This window comes from Neomonachus schauinslandi, chromosome X, assembly GCF_002201575.2.
Source record: "Neomonachus schauinslandi chromosome X, ASM220157v2, whole genome shotgun sequence".
In the NCBI taxonomy this organism is placed as follows: domain Eukaryota; kingdom Metazoa; phylum Chordata; class Mammalia; order Carnivora; family Phocidae; genus Neomonachus; species Neomonachus schauinslandi.
In genome coordinates this window covers 20,439,197-20,461,449 of record NC_058419.1, presented here as the reverse complement: position 1 = coordinate 20,461,449, position 22,253 = coordinate 20,439,197, and the positions used below count along the sequence as shown (strand labels likewise).

Sequence of the window (22,253 nt, the reverse complement as noted above, 5' to 3'; positions counted from 1 at the left end):
ACCTCTGACTCTACGTCCTTCTCGAGTTCCTACCAATTGCCGTCTCCCTTTTCTCATTTAAACTTTTTGAAGAAGTACTTCATCCTCTTTTCTGACTTCACAATGACATCTGAGCCACTAAGTCTATATGGCTCATTTTACAGTTTTCTTCCGGCCAGAACCCTTTGCTGCAAGGAGAATGTGATCATTCTTCTTGAAACTCTCTCCAACCTCGCTCAGCCCCTGCCCCGGGCTCTCTTCCTTTAACTTCTTTCCTAGTTCCTCTGTGATCTCTTCTTCAGCCTGCCTCCTAAAAGTTGGGTTCCCCAGGGTTCCATCCTTGCCCCACTCCCCTCTGACTGCAAAGCTCTCCACAGGCGGCCTCATCCACTCTCATGGTTTCAACTCCTACACATACGTGGATAATTCCCGAATCTCTATCCGAGCCCAGACCCCTCCTCTGAGCGTCACAGTCACATATCCAACTGCCCACAGGCCATCTCCACAAATATATTCCATTTCGCACGTAACAATCCGAAACTAAATTTCTTTCCCCCTTAAACTAGGTCTTCCTCTTGTAACATCTCTCTCACCTGGGGCTACACCACCACCTACTACAGCAGCTGGAAATCAGAAAGGCATCTTTGCCTCCTCCCTCTCCCTCATGGCCCACCTTCAATCTATCCCAAGCATCGAGGCTGCCTTCTAAGCATGTCTCCAGTCTGTCTCCCACTGTCACCTCTCTATCAGAAGCTATACAACAGTGTTATTAAGAGCTTGGGCTCTGGAGTCAGAATTTTGGAGTCAGACAGATATGGGCTCAAATTCTGTCTCCACCATTTATTAGCTATTTGATCTTAGGCAAGTTAGTTGACTTTTTTTTTTTAAGTAGGCTCCATGCCCAGTGTGGAGCCTGAACTCACGACCCTGAGATCACGACCTGGGCTGAGATCAAGTCGAACGCGTAACTAATGGAGCCACCCAGGCGCCCCACAGTTGACCTCTTTTTAATCTCACTTTCTTTCTCTATAAAATGGCAATAATAATAGTACCTAGCTGGTAAGATTCTCATGAGAAAATGAGATAACAGCTGTAAAGCACTTTGGAACCGGGCTCTCTGCCACCGCTACTACCACCCCATCACCGCGGCCGTCACGGCCACTACTGCCCTAATCTGCTCTGTCATCTCTCGCCTAGATTACTACCGTGTCTTCCAAATGGTCTACCTCTAGTCTTGTCCCCCTGAAATCCATCCTCTTCAGAGCCAACACAGGGATTACTTAAAACTTGATCTGTTCTATATCCTTGTCTAAAATGCAAGAGCCCCTCAGGGCCCATGGGGAAAAGCTCAAGTTCTTCTATACAACAGAGCTCTCCATGGTCAGGACCCTGTGTAACGTCTCGCTTTCATCTTTTGCCATTCTTTAGCTTATACTTTCTGCTCTGTCAGTAGCTAGCTGCTTGTTTCCCTGCACCAAAGGTGCTTTTTCATACCCCCGTACCTTTGCTTATGCTGTTTTCTACTTGAATTCTCTTCACTTACCACGAATCTGGTGAATTCTTCTTCATTCCATAAAATTTCCCATTCTATAAGACCTCATCCTCCAGGAAGCCTTCCCTGAAATCACCTCTATACTGGGCATGTTTCCCAGTAATTCCCACAATACACTGTGCCTATCTTTCTTACTCCACATCTATGTGTTATGATTATCTGTTCATGTTTTTTCTTAAATACTGTTAAGCCCTAGAGAGCAGGGCCTGTGTGTTATTTACACACAGAGAATACTTAATACCTCATGTCTCATTACCAGCTTTTTTTTTTAAAAAAAGATTTTATTTATTTATTTGACACATAGAGACACAGTGAGAGAGGGAACACAAGCAGGGGGAGTGGGAGAGGGAGAAGCAGGCTTCCCGCAGAGCAGGGAGCCCGATATGGGGCTCGATCCCAGGACCCTGGGATCATGACCTGAGCCGAAGGCAGCCGCTTAACCGATTGAGCCTCCCAGGCGCCCCTCATTACCAGCTTATCCATAAACCTATATCCACCTCCTCTGCCTGTGTCTCCTTATAGAAGAAGTGGGCTTATGCCTAGCAAAGGTCAATTCTCCACTTGTGCTCTGGATCCCATCTACTCTGGACTTTGCTCCTTCTGATAACCCTTCCCTCTCCACTGGAACATTGCCATTAGTTTACAAATACACTCTCACACCTCCCATTAACAAAATGAAACATAACATAGCAAAACAAAACCCTCCCTGGACCCCACAAATGCCCTCCAATAACTGCTCCCATTACTCAGGCACTCACTTTGTAAAGTCTAACGATACTTCCCATGCTGACATAATGCCTAAATTATTTTACTATCCTGAATAATATACTGCTGTCAATCTCTTGTCATCAATAATCCCAAAGAAATGTTAGTGTGGAAAATAGGAAGACAAAGGAAGGGCAGAGGAGCAAATCTGGAGAAGGATCAGATTCAGGGTCACTGTCCCCAATGGTTTGACTTCCCTGGGAAAGTTTAGTTGACATGCTTCTCTAGGCTTTGAGATTAGTGCTTCCCCCAAGAAGAAACACCACGCAGTGAAGACTGGCAAGAGCAAGCCTAAAATGACTCGATCCTTCTTTGATGAACTACAATGGCAGGACAGATGTAAATCGTAGTGCGAATACAAGTCACCATACTTGCAGCCCACATGGAGTTTGACAAGGGAAGCGGCCTACTAGCTCACCTTCTTCCCAGTGAGGACAGCCACACCACCATTCTCAATGTGAGGCAGATCCTGAGCAGAGACATAGAAAGAGGGTGGCTGGAAATATATGCTGTATAGAGAAGAGGGAGAAAATGTTATAAGCACCTGGAACTGCCATTAACTTCCCCCATAAGCTTTAGTAAAATTGTTTCAATCATGAAAACTCTTAGGAACATTTTCCAGAGTAAGTTTCCAAGTCCAATAAATCTTGGTAGTGACTTATTTACACAGAGGTATTTTAGACTAGTGGTTCTCACCTGGGGGCAATTTGGCAATGCCTAGAGGCATTTCTGGCTGTAACAGCTTAGGGGGAGGGAGGCTTCTGGTATCTAATGGGCAGAGGCCAAGGATGCTATTAAACATCCTACAACGCACAGAACAGCCCCCACAACAAAGAATTATCCAGCCCTAAATGCCAATAGTACCAAGGTTGAGAAACCCTGCTCTGGATTTAGGTTCAAATTTAGAACAAGAAAGGGCGCCTGGGTGGCTCAGTTGGTTGAGCGTCTGACTGCTGATTTCGGCTCAGGTCATGATCTCAGAGTGATGAGATCAAGCCCCGTGTCGGGCTCTGTGCTCAGCAGGGAGTCTGCTGGAGATTCTTTCTCTCCCTCTCCCTCTGCCCCTCCACCCACTCTCTCTCTCTCTCAAATAAATAAATCTTAAAAAAAAAAAAAACAACAAAAAACCCCCCAAATTAGAACAAGAACACCACCCAGGGAGCTGATATTCACACATCCACCCGAATGAGTTGTCCAGAATGGTGCTGATCAATGGACAGCGAGGTCTCGCACCTGAGAGGACTTTGCCACATTAGCTATGAGATATTAATGAAGGGATGGCTAACATAATTGACAGTATGCATCCTGCTTGAGAATAGAACATGATAATGGGAGTGAGGGAGGCGGGTAGATCTGTAAAACTTAGTCCAGTATCAAAGTGATCACTAGTGAGAAAAAAACTAGAACCCAAAAACATGGTACTGGAATCAAGAGACCCATGGAGTCCTATAGAAGGAGAAGGCTTCTGGACCTGTCTTTCCAAGTCTTTCATGCAAACATCTTAATAACGAGGTTCTTCCTTATAGTGTTTCCACTCTATTCCCACAATTCTGCACGCCTACTAGGGTGTCAAGGAAAACTCCAGAGAACAGTATCTTCTCTTTTGCTTTTACGGGAGACACCTCGGCAAGTGTAATGTAAGGAAGTGACAACACAGGCCGAGCTGATCTTCACGGCAGAAGTCTAACAGCAAGGTCCCGGAAATAGGTGCATTAGTCCTTCGGAGGCCAACATTACAGCTTTACTTGTTGGCAGATCGGGTAACAGAATCCAGGACTCTTGCCATTGCCTCTACACTGTGCCAAGTGTGCACCACAGCAGACTCCACACGGTCTGTGCAAACTCCTGACCAATGCCCTGTGCTTAGTTCAAGTTGCCAGTCAGGCCCATTTTACAGAAGTGAACGCACCTCCTTTCTTTTCCGTTCCACTGTCTGAATCGCAGCGTCTTTGTGACATTCGGATCATCTGAAAACCACAGTTCTTTTGAAAGAGGAGGTCGCATGTATGGCAGCTCAGGATCTTCAGACACAATCAGTACCTTCAGATAGAAAATGATGACAGTTATCACAGCCAAGTCATTTAAGAGGCAGATGTCAAAGTGCGGACACTGGCTAAGTACTTGCAGACTCTACCCTCCGTGCCAAGTGGAAGTGTGTGTGCCTTACCCTGGCCCCAGGATCCCGAGCCCGGATGGATCTGGCTGCAGCAAAAGCAGCGGTGCCTCCCCCGATGAGCAGGAATGGGACGTGACTTGGTACCCTGACTTGAGGAACTGGTTCTCTTTCTGGAGCTGGAAGCAACACACCAGACAGGGTGAATTTTCTTAAAATCTCAGATGACTCTTTGCCACTATTTAAAGTTTATTTATTTATTTTTTAGTAATCTCTACACCTGACATGAGGCTTGAACTCATGACTCTGACCGAGATCAAGAGTCGCAGGCTCCTCCAACTGAGCCAGCCAGCTAGCCGCCTCTCCTTGCCACTATTAAAAAAAAAAAAAAAATCACCTTGTACTTGTTTCAATTCTTTACATAAAGCTAGCAAAGGCTGTACCTACATTAATCTTGACAAACTTCACAGCAGCCTGATGAACAAGAAAAGCAAGTACTTTTTCATTTCGTAAGTGAAAAATACCCCCCAAAGAGGCAAATGATTTGGCCAACGTCATTCATTCATTACATCTGTCAGAACCAGAACCTAGCTTAAATAGTCTATTTGTAAAATACATCAGAAAGTATGTATCAGAAAGCTTCTGCTCTTCCCACTAACTTCCTAATGATCAACAGAAAAATACCAAGTTCAGTTTCACCTTTTGTTAGCAGTAAAAGGGAAAAACCCAGCAGGTCAATTGGGGATTATTATACAATGTTCAAGAAAAAGGAGGTGTTTTGAAGAAAGCAATGTAAATCGCCCACCCAGAGTTGTAGGGCTTATTAAGGGATTAAAACATTTCATTCTGAAAAATCAAGCCAGTCTTGGGGATGGAAGTGACAGCTAGTGCTATATGCTTTAGGAAAACAAATATATCCTTAACAACTTGAAAACTCCAAAGACTCTAAAGGGGAACAAAACAAACCAAAAGAATTTCCTCATTGGAAAAAAAAGGCCTTCATGTCTTTTCCAACAATTATCCTCACCAAGCTTGCCTTTTGAATTTAAAGCTTGCCTTTTTAAAATTTTTTATTTTTATTTTTTAAATTTTATTTTATTATGTTAATCACCATACATTACATCATTAGTTTTTTTTATTTACATCATTAATTTTTGATGGAGTGTTCCATGTTTCATTGTTTGCGTATAACACCCAGTGCTCCATTCAATACATGCCCTCTTTAATACCCATCACCAGGCTAATAAAGCTTGCCCTTTAAGAGTCTAATATATTAAAAAAAACCCATCCAACCATAATCCTCATTAATAACTATTCTCAAACCCAAATTCCAGTCAAATACCTTAACAAATTGCTCCCAGGTCTGGGGTAATTCCACAGTTTCTGGAAGCTTACAATCTCACAGCATTGTCATGTCAATAAGACATCTGCAAAGCATAGCACCCAAACTGTTTTTAACTTGCCCTTCATATACTGAGTCTCAAATAATACTCACCAGGTGATGTGGCCCTTTTCTGTTTCTCTTCTGGTGTCAGCCCTAACCCTGACATTCTTTCATCATATCTTTTTTGATCATCTTTTATAGTCTTGTAGGCCTGCAGATCCAAACATGGAGAAAATGTCATCATAAAGCTAGCTCATACCGTAAGTAATATCATTATCTTTCAATTAAATGAGAAACTTTTGTCTACATGAAGTAAGTTCTATGTTAAAATCACTTAAGGCAAAATTATTTTCTCAAAAAAATATCGGGTATGTACACACTTGGTCTAAAAAGAACATAGGTACACCGATGAAAAGGTTCCAGTTTCAAATTTCCTTAGGCTCTATGTAAAGAGAATTTTCCTTATATTGAAGTCTGAAGGTACAGCTAAAGAAAAAAAGGAAATAATTTTTTTTTTTCATTTTATTTTTTTTATTTTTTAAAAGAAATTTCTATGTCCAACGTGGGGCTCAAACTCATGACCCTGAGATCAAGAGTCACATGTTTTACGACTGAGTCAGCCAGGCGCCCTGAATTACACTGATTTTAATTTTTACAAGCTTTTATAAAGAAATAAAACAAATGTATATTCATTAATACCTGAATGACTTTCCTCCCCTCTTAAACTGTCTTTACCATCTTTTTAAAAATTTTTTTTAAAAGAAAATCATTTTATACTAGACGAATAAAGGGCTAAACTTTATTATTTTGTAAAGGTTTTATTTATTTATTTATTTATTAAAGATTTTATTTATTTGACAGAGAGAGACACAGCGAGTGAGGGAACACAAGCAGGGGGAGTGGGAAAGGGAGAAGCAGGCTTCCCGCGGAGCAGGGAGCCCGATGCAGGGCTCGATCCCAGGACCCCGGGATCATGACCTGAGCCGAAGGAAAACGCTTAATGACTGAGCCACCCAGGCGCCCCTTATTTATGTATTTTTAAGAGAGAGACAGAGAAAAAAAAGAAAAAAAAGAGAGAGACAGAGAGAGCACGAGTGGGGGGAGTGGCAGAGGGAGAGGGAGAAGCAGACTCCCTGCCGAGCAGGGAGCCCAATGTGGGGCTCGGTCCCAGGACCTCGAGATCATGACCTGTGCCGAAGTCAGAGGCTTAACCGACTGAGCCATCCAGGCGCTCCAGGGTTAAATTTTATAAAAGGGGTTTTGGACCATGCTTAGCTGTGGATACTAGCTGTGAAACGAATCTATACAGTTCTGGGTAGGAAGCTGGGACATTACGTTTTCTTGGGAGACATCCCAAGTTTTGCTGGGTACTTGGCTAATGCCCTGAAACACGGCTGCCTGTATCCTAGTCTTACAGAGTAACTCATCTTTCCCTCAATAGTCTATCCTGCTTTTGACACTTAGGTATTTTACCAAGGGTTAAATACCTTGCTTAATTACCTATTTCAAATCTACTATCTTCTCTAGCTGTTCAATTGAAGTGTCCGTTAGCATTATGACTAGTTTTTTTTTTTTTTAACGTACAGCACTGGAATTTATTGGAATTTAAAAAAAAATAGGCAAGAATGACTTGTTTTACTTTTGCTCTTTTGTACCCCAAAGGCTCAACAAGACGAAAATTTAAGTAACTGATGTTAACTGAAATCCCAGGTCGTTAATTAATGTAAAATTATGTAAAATTCCCTTTCTTAAAAGAAATTTTTTTTTAGGTGTGGGTAAATACTGGATTCGTGTATGGTATCTGATGGCAAGGTAAAAACTTTATTCCTGAAATTGATGTCAGTTGAATTCATTTTATTAATGTGATGAATTTAGTGGTGAATTCATCACAAAATGGAGAAAGTAAGGACAATCAGAAGTGTCATAAAACATGTTTGAAGAGGGGCGCCTGGGTGGCTCAGTCGTTAAGCATCTGCCTTCGGCTCAGGTCATGATCCCAGGGTCCTGGGATCGAGCCCCGCATCGGGCTCCCTGCTCAGTGGGAAGCCTGCTTCTCCCTCTCCCACTCCTCTGCTTGTGTTCCTGCTCTCGCTATCTCTCTCTCTGTCAAATAAATAAATAAAATCTTAAAAAAAAAGAAAATGTTTGAAGAATATTTTTTTTAGAAGATTTCATTTATTATTTATTTGACAGAGCGAGAGAGAGAGAGAGAGAGCACGCAAACACAAGCAGGGGGAGAGGCAGAGGGAGAAGCAGGCACCCCGCGGAGCAGGCAGCCTGACGTGGGGCTCAATCCCAGGACCCTGGGATCATGACCTGAGCTGAAGGGAGATGCTTAATGGACTGAGCCACCCAGGCGTCCCTGAAGAATATTTCTATGAGCCCTTTATAGAGCAGCCCATTAGGCAGTGGGCTATAAGGAGGAACCTGGACCCCAGACTTAACATTTATCAGCCTGGAAATATCTAACATATGGTATGAATGGGTTAGAAAATTAAGGACGGTATGTTAAAAGTGAATGGCTATTCCTTGAATTCACCACTAAATTCATCACATTAATAAAATGAATTCAACTGACATCAATTTCAGGAATAAAGTTTTTACCTTGCCATCAGATACCATACACGAATCCAGTATTTACCCACACCTAAAAAAAAATTTCTTTTAAGAAAGGGAATTTTACATAAAAAGATGGCTTAAAGCTGGTCAACATGAGTAAACAGAGAAATAAACTGGGGTCATGTTTGGACGGAGAGAGATAGCCAAAAATAGCCTAGACCCAGTGGCTTCACATGTGAGGGGTAGAGTAGACCAAGAAAAATCTTTTTTTTTTTTTAATATGGCATTTGTGACCTTATCTCTTGGTGCTCTTCTTAACCACATTAGCCTATTTACTGTTCTTTTTTTTTTTTTTTTTAAGATTTTATTTATTTGACAGAGAGACAGACACAGCGAGAGAGGGAACACAAGCAGGGGGAGTGGGAGAGGGAGAAGCAGGCCTCCTGCCGAGCGGGGAGCCCCATGTGGGACTCGACCCCAGGACCCTGGGATCATGACCCAAGCCGAAGGCAGATGCTTAACGACTGAGCCACCCAGGCACCCGACCAAGAAAAATCTTGAGGTTTAGTGGGGAAAGGACAAAAATGAGGGTCGTCATATATTTATATACATATTTACGTATCTAGTTTTTAAGTAAATATTCTGATATAAAAATGTTTGCAGACATACTAAATATTTACTTTTCCCCCAAGTATTACTGTATTCCCAGTTTGCACAGATTTCCAATTAGTGGCATGAATACGTGTCGGGTTAAGAAAAACTACAAATCTGTGAAAAATATCACTGGAGACAACTTTTCTAAACAGATTAACATGGCAGTGTTTATTTGTCTTGAAGAAATTTGAAAGGAAAAAGGTCATTTTATGAGGCAATATGATTTTACCAGTTGAACAACCAGTTGAACAAGTTGGGCAAAGGGCCCCAATACTAAATCTCATTAAATAGTCTAAAGGCTACTTAGGCTCTGCTCACTGACAAGTAACAGGACTGAGATCAGATCTGTCTACAGTCCTAGAGAAAGTCACTAGCAAGACAAGGAGGAATGTCCACATCTACACCAATCAGGAGTTCCTATTTGCAATCTAAGCCAAAGAAGTGCTGTTCAGATCAGTGCTTTTCAAATTAAGGTTGCAACCCATTAGTGGGTGGTAAAACCAATTTAGTAAGGGTATAATCAGCATTAAAAAAACAAATAGAAGGGGCGCCTGGGTGGCTCAGATGGTTAAGCGTCTGCCTTCAGCTCGGGTCATGATCTCAGGGTCCTGGGATCAAGCCCCACATCAGGCTCCTGGCTCAGCGAGGAGCCTGCTTCTCCCTCTCCCTCTGCCTCTCTCCCTGCTCATGCTTTCTCTCTCTCTCTCTCTCTCTCTCTCTCTCTGTGTCTCAAATGAATAAATAAAATCTTTAAAAAAAATTAAAAAAAAAAACAAATAGAAGAGAATAAAACTATCAGAGTATGTCACACCTACTAAGTATTATTTTGAATTTTGTTTGAGTTTTATGTATTTATAGTTATATAACAGGTTGCCACATAAAATGTAATTTTCTGTGAACTGTGGTGAGAAATGTAAAAACCACTGGTTTTAAGTACAGACCCCAAGGGTGCCTGGGTGGCTCAGTTGGTTAAGTGTCTGCCTTTGGCTCAGGTCATGATCCCAGGGTCCTGGGATCAAGTCCTGTGTCCTACTTCCTGCTCAGTGGGGAGTCTGCTTCTCCCTCTCCCCCTCCCCCTTGCTCATGCCCTCTCTCTCCGTCTCCCTCTCTCTCTCAAATAAGTAAATAATAATCTAGGGGCTCAGTTGGTTAAGCCGCTGCCTTTGGCTCAGGTCGTGATCCCAGGGTCCTGGGATCAAGCCCCTTGTTGGGCTTCCTACTCAGTGGGGAGTCTGTTTGTCCCTCTCCCTCTGCTTCTTCCCCCGCTTGTGCTCTCTCTCACTCACTCACTCACTCTCTTACAAATAAATAAATAAAATCTTTTAAAAAAACAATCCAGGGGTGCCTGGGTGGCTCAGTCGTTAAGCGTCTGCCTTTGGCTCAGGTCACGATCCCAGGGTCCTGGGATCGAGCCCCACATCAGGCTCCCTGCTCGGTGGGAAGCCTGCTTCTCCCTCTCCCACTCCCCCTGCTTGTGTTCCTGCTCTCGCTCTCTCTCTGTGAAATAAATAAATAAAATCTTAAAAAAAAAAAATCTAAAAAAAAAAAAAAGTACAGACCCGGAGCAAACATTTCAGAAAAATTTCCCTTGTTCTTAGTTTTGCTCTTTTATTTTTTTTTTTTTTTTTTTTTTGGGGGGGGGGGAATGTGGTAAAGAGCTCCCAACTCAGTAGTCACTAAAATAGTATTTGTACTCAAATTAGGAACACTTCCTCATGTGAGAGAGAAAAGTTATGAAGGAACACCACTGTGGACTGAATGTGTGTCCCCCTCCAATTCTTATGTCGAAGCCCTAACTCCCAATGTGATGGTATTTGGGAGGTGATAAAGGTTAAATAAGGGGGGGGCTTAATCTGATAGGGCTGGTGCCCTTATAAGAGACTCCAGAGCTCATGCTCACTCTCTCTCTCTCTCTCTCTCTCTCTTCCCCATGTGAGGACATAGGAGAAGGTGGTCAAGCCAGGGAGAGAGCTCTTACCAGAACCCGACCATGCTGACACCCTGATACTGGACTTCTAGCGTCCAGACTGTGAGAAAATACATTTCTGTTGTTTAAGCCACCCAGTCTGTGCTATTTTGTTATGGCAGTCAGAGCAGACTAACAAACACTAAATAACTTCTAGCCACATCTCATCAAATCTGAACTCCGATTTTTAAGTTCTTGTTAGATTAAGACCAATTTCAGAGGATAAAAACCTAAGCTACCTCAGATCACATTTTAAATGACTTAAAACCCAATATAAAACTTTACAGAATAGTTCAATAACAGTTGTAGGTAGACAAAAGCTTATCATTTAACCTGAAACCACTATAATCTAGTAGCTTTACTATTACCAGTGTTGGATAAACACAGAGGGCAATGAGGCATTTAAGTGAATGGCTTGAGAGGAACTTGTGCTTCGGAGATATTTCCAAGGAAGAAGAAAGCAACAGTGACTCGTGGCCCTGTCTTGTGGCCTGGCATCAAGAGATTTGCCTGGCCAGCTCTGTGAAGGCCATCCAACTCTGGTACAGCAACATAAACCAGAGGTTTAATAGGTTTCAGCTGGTACAAACATATCAGATGCAAACACTTCACATCTATTTTGGAATGAATGGGGTGGCATTGACAGCAGAAGTCGAGAGCCAGGCAATGGAAGAGGTAAGGCTCAGAGGGCAGTATCTAAATCATGAATGAGAGGCATTTACAAAAGCAGTCTACACGAATGTGTTATAGCTTGTACCACTTCAGCCACTAGTTTGACCAAATTAGAGATTACAAAAGGGACACTGCCAAACGAATTTACTTTGAAATAGAGGCTGGGGGTGGGTGGGGAGAATATTGTAATTCTGTGGCTCTTTGGACCTCCTCAGAAGCATTCAATAAAATGCCTTTTCGCAGTAAAAGTCGGGTTGATTGTCTCTGACAAAACACAAAGATGGCGTTTTACCTAAAATGATCCAAAATGGATGGCATTCAAGTTACTTTTACTTGCTTATTTGACGTTTACTCTTTGAGACTATCTTGTTAGGTATGCAGCACTAAAGCACAATATAATTTAGTATCTTAAAAAGAATTATGACCTTGGTAAAAGTTTCGAAGGAAGGGTTAATGATGAGGATTTTAAAAATAATCATTCAATGTATGGCTTCACATATATCTGGTAGGACTTAAACAGTTTGGAAGATGAGGTTTGAGGGCTCCCTGGTGACTGACAATGTCCCTTTAATAAATACCAAGAAAGCACATGCTGTGAATACTTGGTTGTATTCTAATGGATCAAGTTTTCATTAGTGCCATGGTCTCACCCACCCTACCCCGAAATATATTTTAGTGTAAGCATCTTACATAATAAACTCCTGCCCCAGTGACTGTTGCTCCTACAATTAAGAAGTATACTAGGCTGCTGCCATCTTTCCCAGAAGCACCTGCAGACGCTAGTGATCTAGAAGGGGATCCTAGGTGATGACACTGCACAACTGTAGGTAAAGATAAGGCCAAGAAAGAAACAAAAGGAAATAGAAAAAGCACTAAGTATTAATGAAGAAACATTCAACACAAAGGCAGGGAAGCATTTTTGGTTACCCTGTGCTACAAAAGAAAAAAGTGCTGCTCCAGGACTGGAGGATGTGTACTTCCTCAGAGCCGGTTAGCGGACGGAGCTCACCTACTTCTTACTTAACTGGGTTCATTCACACCTGGCCAAAACTGTCTCTGTGCATTTGGGAGTCAGGTCAGGGAATGACAATCTAGGTAACTTCAAGTCATTTTCATCTCCCTGTTTTACAACCTAGTGACCAAGGAACAAAGATAATTTCACTGTCTTACCAATGTGGAAAGAACTAAAATTATAATGGCACCCAACCATTTGCTCTTGGGGAGTGAAACAAACAGCTTCCTTCAATCAAGGGTGTTACTAGGTGTTATCTAAGTTGGTTCACTCAACCTTACATGATCCAACTTTAGACTGATCTGCTTAGTCACAGCAAACCCTGCCAAGTTAAAAAAAAAAAAAAAAAAAGCACCACAGAGTAATTCCTCTGTGACCAACTAAGCTGATCAGAGTTCATTTAAGGAGCTATAACTATGTTAATTTTACATAGCATTTAAAACCGTATTTCTCACCTCACACAAATTCCATTTTGAAATTAGATACTAGGCCAACTTCTATAATTTAGTCTTTGGGTGAGATTCAGGGATAGCTTTCCTTCTAGGAACACTTAATATTTTGGATTGAAAGCTGTTATTGTTGTTTAATGTCTATCCCAAGCTGAGGAAAAAATAAAATATTTGACAAATGGGGCAAAATCAAATATTGTGCTAAGGAGCTGCAATGAATTCTCATCTATTCACAGGTTAGTGTGTCATATCCAAGAGAAAAGGCACAATTTTGTGGATTAGTCAAATCTAAGAAAACACAGTGGCTTTCGAGTAATGAGTAAAAAGACAAGTGAAAAGAACAAAGCTAATCAACAGGAGATTAAATTTCAGTCATTCCCAAATTGGCTCTCACAGGATTATTAGACAGTAGGCACTTTAAAGAAGGCTTTTTGGAAATTTTTTTCAAAAGGAGAAAGGGGAATTAGTTGCAAAAGTTTTAAAGCAGAGTAGTACTGAGTCTACTAATGGGAGCTGTTTGGCAGCTTCTTTACACAAGCTGCTTTTCTACTTACATATGCACCAGCTCCTATTGTTGATAAGCCCACAATAAGGACTAACACAGAATTATCGATTTTGCCCCCTGATGCACCAGAGCTAGCCATTTGTCTTGTCATCTGGAGTTCTAGAGGAACATGCCATCGCTGGAACAAGTTGCCTAAGGAACACAATTTATTAAGACACACACACATACAAAAATAAAATAGTTAATACATGTTTATGACTAGAGGTCATTGCATTGTACAAGTAAAGACTTACTGCCCATTGGGGTGCATGATGTTCACTTTTAAACGACCAAGAAAAAAAATAATCAAAACTGTACAAATATTGCAGATATCAGAATCCACACACTTAAATTGTTGGGAGTTTTTAATAAGAGTATAAGTCAATGCTGCCCAGGGAGAAAATTACAGCTTCCCAGAAAAGATAATGAAAAACAAATGGGCAGTTCATCAAAAACACTTCTCTCTTCACATCCTCACCGTAAACAAAGTAAGCACAAAGAGATGGCTGAATAGATACAAAAAGTTAAATACAGACTACCGAGGGGCATTATAACCACCACTTAAAGGGTAATTTAAATGGCTGGCTCAAACCTTGCACAAAATAATAAAACCCTGCGACACAGTCCTTGAAGACAGAAATGTTAAAGCACAAAATAAAAAAAAAATTTTGTTAAGTGGATTTATCTTTTCCAAAGAACTAAAGAATTTCAGATTATAAAATATTTTTTAATGATTAAACTTAAAATATCAACTACTTGGCTCTTAGTCCTCCAAAATAATACAAATATTATGTTGATGTAAAACTCTGTACATCCATGTAATGATCTGATGATTAGAACAACTCTCACACATGGAAATGAAGGAAGGTCTCAGGACTACCTTCTCTGCTTATGATACTCCTCATGTTGACTACTGACTAGAGCAGGGGTTTGCAAACTCTTTCTGTAAAGGACCAGATCGTAAACATTTTCAGCTTTTCAGGCCATATGGTCTCTGCTGATGTCGCACAAAAGCAGCCACAGACAACGTATAAATGAATGGGCAAGGCCGTTTTTCTTTTCTTTTTTTTTTTAGATTTTATTTATTTATTTGATAGAGAGCACAAGTAGGCAGAGTGGTAGACAGAGGGAGAGGGAGAAGCAGGCTCGCTGCTGAGCAGGGAGCCCGATGCAGGGCTCGATCCCAGGACCCTGGGATCATGACCTGAGCCGAAGGCAGACGCTTAACGACTGAGCCACCCAGGAGTCCCACGGCCATTTTCTGATAAAACTTTATGGGCACTAAAATGTGAAGTTTAAATAATTTTCATGTGTCACAAAATAGTTATTTTTAATCTTTTTCATCCATTTAAAAAAATGTAAAAACCAATCTTAGCTCAAGGGCATGCATACAAAAGCATGTGGGTTTGGCCTGTGGGCTGCAATTTGCCAATTCTGATCTAGGGCAGTGGTTCTAAAACTTGAACGTGCATCAGAATCCTCTGGAGTGTTTGTTAGAACACAGATGGCCAGACCCACCCCAGAGTTTCTGAGTTAGGAGATCTAGAATGGGGGCCCAAGAATTTGCATTTTTTAACAGGCTTCCTAGTGATGCTTATGCTGCTTTGAGAACCAACGGTCTAGAGGCAGATTCCTGGTCTGACCAGGCTTTAAAAGATTAACAGAATGGGCACTGGTAGTAGCATTTCATATTAGAAATATGGAGCTTTCCCCCTTGCTTTCACAATTTCAGGGCACAGAAGAGTAAAAACAGGTCCAAACCAGGTCTGCAGTCTCTTACCTGAAATCCTCGGGAACATGGATATTCCAGAACTCAGAATTGTATGGTTTTAAGTATATAGTGTTTATACCATACAGTAAATAACACCCAGCACAGTAAAAGGCAGCAATCCACAGTCACACACATTAATGTTTCCATGAAACATTTCAAAGTGGGATGAACAAAAGGTTATAAGCAGCCTCTCTCTCTCCAGTTTAGGTGAGGTGTCAGTGGCAGATGAGTTATAAAAACCTGATTTTTAGTCCTATTTTCATTTCTGAATTACAGATAAGAGACTATAAACCTACACCCTTAGAAGTGAAAATGTATTTTTCTTTACTATTTTTATTTATTACCTGCTTTAGAATCCTTTATCACCACATGAAAAAAAATGGTTTATATTTGGAAATAACAAATCATGAAAATGAAAATGTGCAAGGGTGGGGAAGCTTATCTTGATCTGGGCAAGCTTTTGATTTTCAGAAACCCATAAAATGAGTAAGCACCAAAAGTAGAGACTGACAACTCTCAGAGCTTAGTAAATGAAACTGGGTAGAAAAAATTCCACGTGGTTTAGTTCAGCGAATTTAGTTGTGTCCCCCACCTTCACCCCAAATTTATTTACTGAAAATAAGTGGTTTAAAAAAATTCGTTTATTGTCCCTCTAGAAGATCCTAAACCCAGATGCAATAACTTTGTTTTAATGTAATACTGAGGTGTTGATTCTGTTTTTGCTTGCTTTTCACAGATAAAACTAAGAGTGTAGATTTGGGAAAGTTCAGCAGTTTTTGCCTTAATTTGCCAAAAAGAAAAAAAAAAGACATTTAAAAGTAAATTAACTTTTTAAAAAGTAAATTGGTTAACATTTAAACTACTGCCTGAAAAGAAATGTAATATACTATTATTATCAACAAACCAAATTTTTACATACCTACCAAGTGACTTTAGTTTTGTAAGAGGTGATGTTGTATGGATGTTTATATTCCCCGCCACCTGCCCCCAGTTTTCTTTTACCCATAAAATTACTCCCACACCTTTCCCCCATAGCTTCAAGATTTTAGGAAACTTCATATCATGGCTAAACATGTCTTTTCACTTGTCTTGCTAAGGTGAGAAGCCAACTTACTCCTTGACTTCTCATTACAGCAGTCTGTTTTAGATTCTCCTTTAGATTTTTCACAGACCACACAGAGAGGTAGCACTTCCTTCCTCACACTTGGGATTCAATTTTTTTTCAATTTGATACATTTATATTATGATTTCCATTGTAGCAATAATTAGCACCGCTATCACATAATTATCATTTCTTTTTTTTTTTTTTAAGATTTTATTATTTATTTGACAGAGGGAGACACAGCAAGAGAGGGAACACAAGCAGGGGGAGTGCGAGAGGGAGAAGGAGGCTTCCCACTGAGCAGGGAGCCCGATGTGGGGCCCAATGTGGGGCTTGATGTGGGGCTCTATCCCAGGACCCTGGGATCATGACCTGAGCCGAAGGCAGACGCTTAACGACTGAGCCACCCAGGCGCCCCATTATCATTTCTTTTTAGTGGCTGGAATAATTAAGATCTAGTCTCTTAGGAAGTCTGATTAGGATACAGTATTGTTGTCTATATTCACTATATTGTTCAAGGATTTGATTCTTGAATTGTTACAATTGTATTTAGTGCCTAACACACAGTAGGTGTTTGCTTGATAAATATTTGTTGGACTAATTAATGAAGGAAGGAAACAGAAATTCCTTCCAATTCTATGATAAGGACTAAACATTTGAAGAATTTTTTGCAAAGAAGTTTAGCCAGATCTCATTTATTTCAGGTTGCTTAATAATAAATCAGTAAGTTCAAATACTACAGACTAGCATTAGAATAGTGACTAAACCAGCAATTTCATTTCTGTAGATTTCATAATCTCCTGTTTTTTCATACTCCCAGAAAGCCTTTTCCAGAAATACACCCACAGAACTGAGGCTCCTAGGATTCTCAAATAGTTAAGAGGTCCATATGCTCTGGAGTCTTGTTTTCTGAATGTCAAACCGACTTTTCTGACATGGATAAAACACAAGACAGGACAAGCCTACATGATCTGTCCACTGTAACTAGGTATCTCTTTATAAGAAATGCAAGAACTATTTCCCTTTATCAGCTCCCCAACTTTTCTTTAGCATGACCCTTGCTGTTATTTTATTTTATTTTTTAAAAAATATTTTATTTATTTATTTGAAAGAGAATGAGATAGAGAGCATGAGAGGGGGGAGGGTCAGAGGGAGAAGCAGACTCCAAGATCATGACCTGAGCCGAAGGCAGTTGCTTAACCAACTGAGCCACCCAGGCGCCCCCCTTGCTGTTATTTTAGACGAATCATAGTAGTAATAACTAGAGTGCAGTGAGAAAGGCACCAGAGGAAAAATGATTTAGATGACAAAAAAGCAATCTCACTCTGTTCTACAAAGTTAAGTCCTTCACAGTACTAGGGTTCAGCCACTGAGAATTTACCATGTGCCACAGACTATGCAAAGCACTGAGGACACAAAAACAGGACATAATCCCTGGTCTCAGGTAGTGTGTAGTATAGGAAGGGACAACGGCTGCCACTATTCTGGGTATCAGAAAATGGGCTTAATACAAATCACAGGAGACTCAAGGCTGCTCAGTCTGTTTAAGCCTTAAAACAGTATTTCCCAAACTTGCCTGATCATAAGAATTACATCAAGAGCCTGTTAAAATAAAAATTCCCAGGGCTCTCTCCAGGACATTCTCATTCAGTAGGTTTGGGGTCAGCTCTCCACTTGATTTACTGGACTAGGTAATTTTTGGAAACATGATCTAGAGAAATGTTACAATATGCAGCAACTCCTTTAAAATGTTAGGAAATATCTAGAAAATACAACTTATTGACTGGATGCAGAAAAGGCTGACTTGCTACAGATTTTCTTCTGGAAAGCTTTGCCTCAGCAGAAAAAGTGGGGAAGGGCTCATCTTCTAGGCTTCGGGAAAAAAAGTGTAATTTGGCAGTTCCAGGAAGTCTGGATCCTTGCCCACAAGGAGTCCAGTTTCCTTTTTAAGGAGGTAAGAAGGATTCTGAATAGAGAAAAATGTTCAAACATTTGACCCTCAGGTCAGGGGTCGGTGATCAGTTTGATCACATGGGCAACACAATGTTTGGTAACCAAATAAAATACTACAGAATAGAAAATATCTATTACCTAACCTATCTGCTACTCAGTGCCAAATGCAGACATAAAGTAGTCACTATTAATTGCCTTCAATCATTTCTGGAAAGAGGCAGAACATCCAAATAAAGTAAGTAAACAAATAACAGCAATTAGGTTTTAAGGCAAAAGGCAGCATATAATGAAAATGAACTTGACAATGGTGACAGATGTGGATGAGATCATTTCAAGGTGGGTGTCAAGTTTGCTAACATCCTGACAAAGAATTGGAGGTGGGAGGAGAAAGGGGAAAGAGGAGGGGAAATGGCATATAAACAAAGAGCGCCTCTCTCCTATCTATGCAAAAACATAGGGCAGTTGCTATGATGTGAAAAAGAAATCAGATTATAAGCAATTAGTAATCAAGCTACAAAACAGGGTTAATTCCTAAAATGACAGAATCATTTCTTTTTGAAATTGTAACCCCACCCCGCCCATTTCTAAAGGCATATGATGTACTGTGGTGCTTGGCCAAAGGACAAAGATTAAGTGTATACAAAGAGATGGATGGGTATGTCAAGAAGTCAGAATATATTCTACAGCAGACTGCCTCCAAACAAAATCATGCAATGGAAAAAACCATTTTGAGTCTGTATTTTTCAGTAGTTCTAATATCACCAACCATCTTCAAATATCTAAAAAATCAATTTAACTTTAAAAATCCATACTTATTTAAATGAGAACTTTTGGTTAGACTTCAGAGTGCTGGTAAAAGTTGTGAGTTGTAAGCAAAATAAGTACACAAAGTTTGAAAGGCTAGTATGGATGAAAATCTTCAGCTTACCTAAGTTTCTGTGTAAATTTCTGTACAGCTTACATAGAGCACTATCATTTCAATGCATAAAACCCATACAGATGACACCATAGATGGGATATTAGTTTAAAAGCTAAGGCAGAGGTTTTTAAGTTCCAAGAGCAATTTGTTTTAGGATATGTCCTCAGATACACAAATTAGGAAATGTTTTCTTGAGGCATAGCAACTGGGAAAACTGTTCAAATGCACATTTGCAAACACTCTAAGGGAAATATTTTCCACATTATATTTTTAAAGCACCCAGAAGGTGGTTCCACATTGGAAAGGCCTCAAGGATAACTTCTGACATTGCAAATGTGAATGTCCCCAGGTGGTCATTCAAAAATAGATTAAAAAAAAAAAAAAAACCCAGCACCTCCTACAGGTGGATAATTCATTATCCCCATTAAGTTGTGCAGTTTGAAAATGAGCAAGCTCAAGACATGCTCAGATAAGTTCATGGATATCTCATGCACAGTGGGCTAAAGGGGAATCGGATGCATTCTTAACCTTTTGAGGTCAAAATTTAGAAAGCATGTGGAGTTGTGGCAAGTGGATTAGTGGCCTAGAGATGGCAAAGTATCCTTTGCTCTACCTATTAATTAGGTATGTGACCTTGGGCAAATAATTTCACCTCTCTTGTGTCTCCGTTTATTATCTATAAAGTGAGTGGGTTGAACTTTACCACAAAATCCCTTCCAGCTCTAAAATCTGATAAAACAACTTCACGGAGAGCAAATACAATGCGCTCTGCAAACTGTTTTCTTTGAAGCATTAAAGGCCACCAAGAATTACACGGACCAGACATTTCAAATTAATTCTGGGCCGACTCTCCTGTTGTCTGGCGCACAACCGACTGACTCCTTACTTGAACTGCACTGTTTCTCTTTCACTGGGCACTCGAATCTATGGATCTCATCTGGGATTTGGAAAGTAGAACAGGTAATATCCTCATTTACAGAAGGAACTAAAGCATCGGGCTTAATGCCGTGTTTCAAGTCTCACAATCGGTAAATGACAAAGTCTACTTGACCTCGTTGCTCTAAAAAGGCGGACTGGGGGTGGCCTGGAGGTGGTATTGGACAATACCAAACAGCCAGCTGTTCTGTTATCCCTGAACGGCAAACCCTCCCAGGAAAAGGCCTCAAGCGGACTACTGAGTTCAAATCCCTTGAAGGTCAGGTCGGCACGGCTTGCGAAACTCATGGTTTGGATCCCGCCAATTCAAAATTCACGCGGCTGTGAGTGGGTTAAGGTTTTCCCAGGGAGGAGGCAGGGGGAGGACTACCAGGCCCAGGGAGCCTAGGGAACCCAGGCCCTTGGTCTGCGAGGTCAGGGTTGCCTGGAATGGGTCAGTCACCTGGGAGCCGGTTCCGCTGCCTCGGGCCTCGGACGCACACTGTCCGCACCAAGGGCGCCAGCTTCTGCTTGAATGCACCTGCTGACAGGCTTCCACACCGGAACATTTCGGCAACCGCTACTCTGTACCTCCTCCTTTCCTTTCTTCTCACTGACCCACCGACCGGTCAAACACGGTGGGCCCCGGCCGGTTCCCCCCCAGCTCCCCTCACACGCACTATACGCAGGCTCCTCCTTCCAGCTCCGGGAGGGCATTGGACAGTTAAGCTGGCCTGCTAGAGCAGGGGAAGGGGAAACGCGGCTGGAGGCCTACTGCGCAGGCGTAATACCCAGCGCCGCATTGCGATTGGCTCGTACGGCGAGAGATTTGCGCATGCGCCTGGCTGCCCACACTGTTGCAAAGACCGCGGTAGCGGGTGTTCGCAGGTTTCCTCGGGTTGGTGGCAATGCTTTCCGCTGAGCGAGTTTCCAAAGGAGGGAGTCGTGGGGCCTCTTTGCCTGGCGGCTGTGGCCGGTGCTGCCGCTGTGTCGATGGCGGGAACAGATAACAGTACCTCACAAAGCGTGAGCACCGTAGCACCGCATTTTGTTCTCCTGTCCTAGGCTACCACTCGGTACTAAGCCTTCCTGATTCTCTGGCTGTATTCCACTTCCAGTCTTTCCATAAGGTCCGAGCCAGAGCACCTGGCTTACCAGATTCGGAGTGGACTTCCGTCTTTTACAAATTGCTGGCACTTTCCCACCCAGCCCCTTTTTCTAGAAGTAATCATTCCGTACTCTCTTTCCCCATGTGGTTTTTATATTGTGCAATTCTATTCCTAGGTGCTGTACCAGGTGCTGCGGATAATCTCCTACTATTATGGCTTCTGTGCTTGAGAGCAAGGATGCTGGCAAAAAGAGTTTGTGCTTTGCAGAGAAATGCTAAGCAGGACTTTCGAGTTGCGGGAGGAGTAGGGTGAGGGGCTGAGTGTAAATAGGTGTTTTGACTCTCCCAAATGTAACCTAAGTTAGAAATAATTTTTTTGACTGTTTGCAAAACATAAACATAGGTCTTTTTCAAAGTTTGGGGTTACATATTCATTTAACAAGTGTATAATGAGTACTTGCCACTTTGACTATATTATGAAAGGGGCTCTGGAGCATGTGGAAAGTATAGGAAGTGGTCACTAGTTGGGGAGATGACACATACTATCATTTAAATAATATGGAATGTCTCCTTCAGTGCCAGAGCAAGAGAAAAGTGAATAGGATGGAGTAGCTAAGGAAAGACTTCATGCAAGTGTTACTTGAGCTTTGTCTGGAGGGATGTATAGTAAAATTCAAATAGACAGTGGAGGAGGAGGAATGACATTTCAGATGGTGAATACACTGGGACCAAAGGTAATATTTTTAGTGGTTGAGCACCCCTTGACTTTGGATCCAGTCTCACCCAGGTTGAATCCTGGCTCTACCACTTGGGCAGGTCACTTAACTGTGCCTCAC

The 22,253-nt window shown here is 41.5% G+C and overlaps 1 protein-coding gene across 3 annotated transcripts in view; it reads right to left on the bottom strand.

Moving 5' to 3' along the window:
- The window catches only part of AIFM1 (apoptosis inducing factor mitochondria associated 1), a 34,288-nt gene extending 13,229 nt beyond the window's left edge, over nucleotides 1-21,059 (bottom strand). Inside the window, exons 1-6 of one of the 3 annotated variants that reach the window (XM_021685728.2) lie at nucleotides 20,773-21,059; nucleotides 13,660-13,802; nucleotides 5,905-6,004; nucleotides 4,464-4,588; nucleotides 4,206-4,336; nucleotides 2,715-2,805 (exon numbers count right to left, since the gene is read on the bottom strand). In XM_021685728.2, the coding sequence (XP_021541403.2) occupies nucleotides 2,715-2,805; nucleotides 4,206-4,336; nucleotides 4,464-4,588; nucleotides 5,905-6,004; nucleotides 13,660-13,802; nucleotides 20,773-20,878 (696 nt within the window). In that variant the 5' untranslated portion in view covers nucleotides 20,879-21,059. Of the gene's footprint in view, nucleotides 1-2,714; nucleotides 2,806-4,205; nucleotides 4,337-4,463; nucleotides 4,589-5,904; nucleotides 6,005-12,334; nucleotides 12,466-13,659; nucleotides 13,803-20,772 lie in introns of all 3 variants that reach the window. The other 2 variants (XM_044911832.1, XM_044911833.1) reach the window with 2 other exon arrangements.
- Between the last annotated feature and the right edge of the window lie 1,194 nt (nucleotides 21,060-22,253).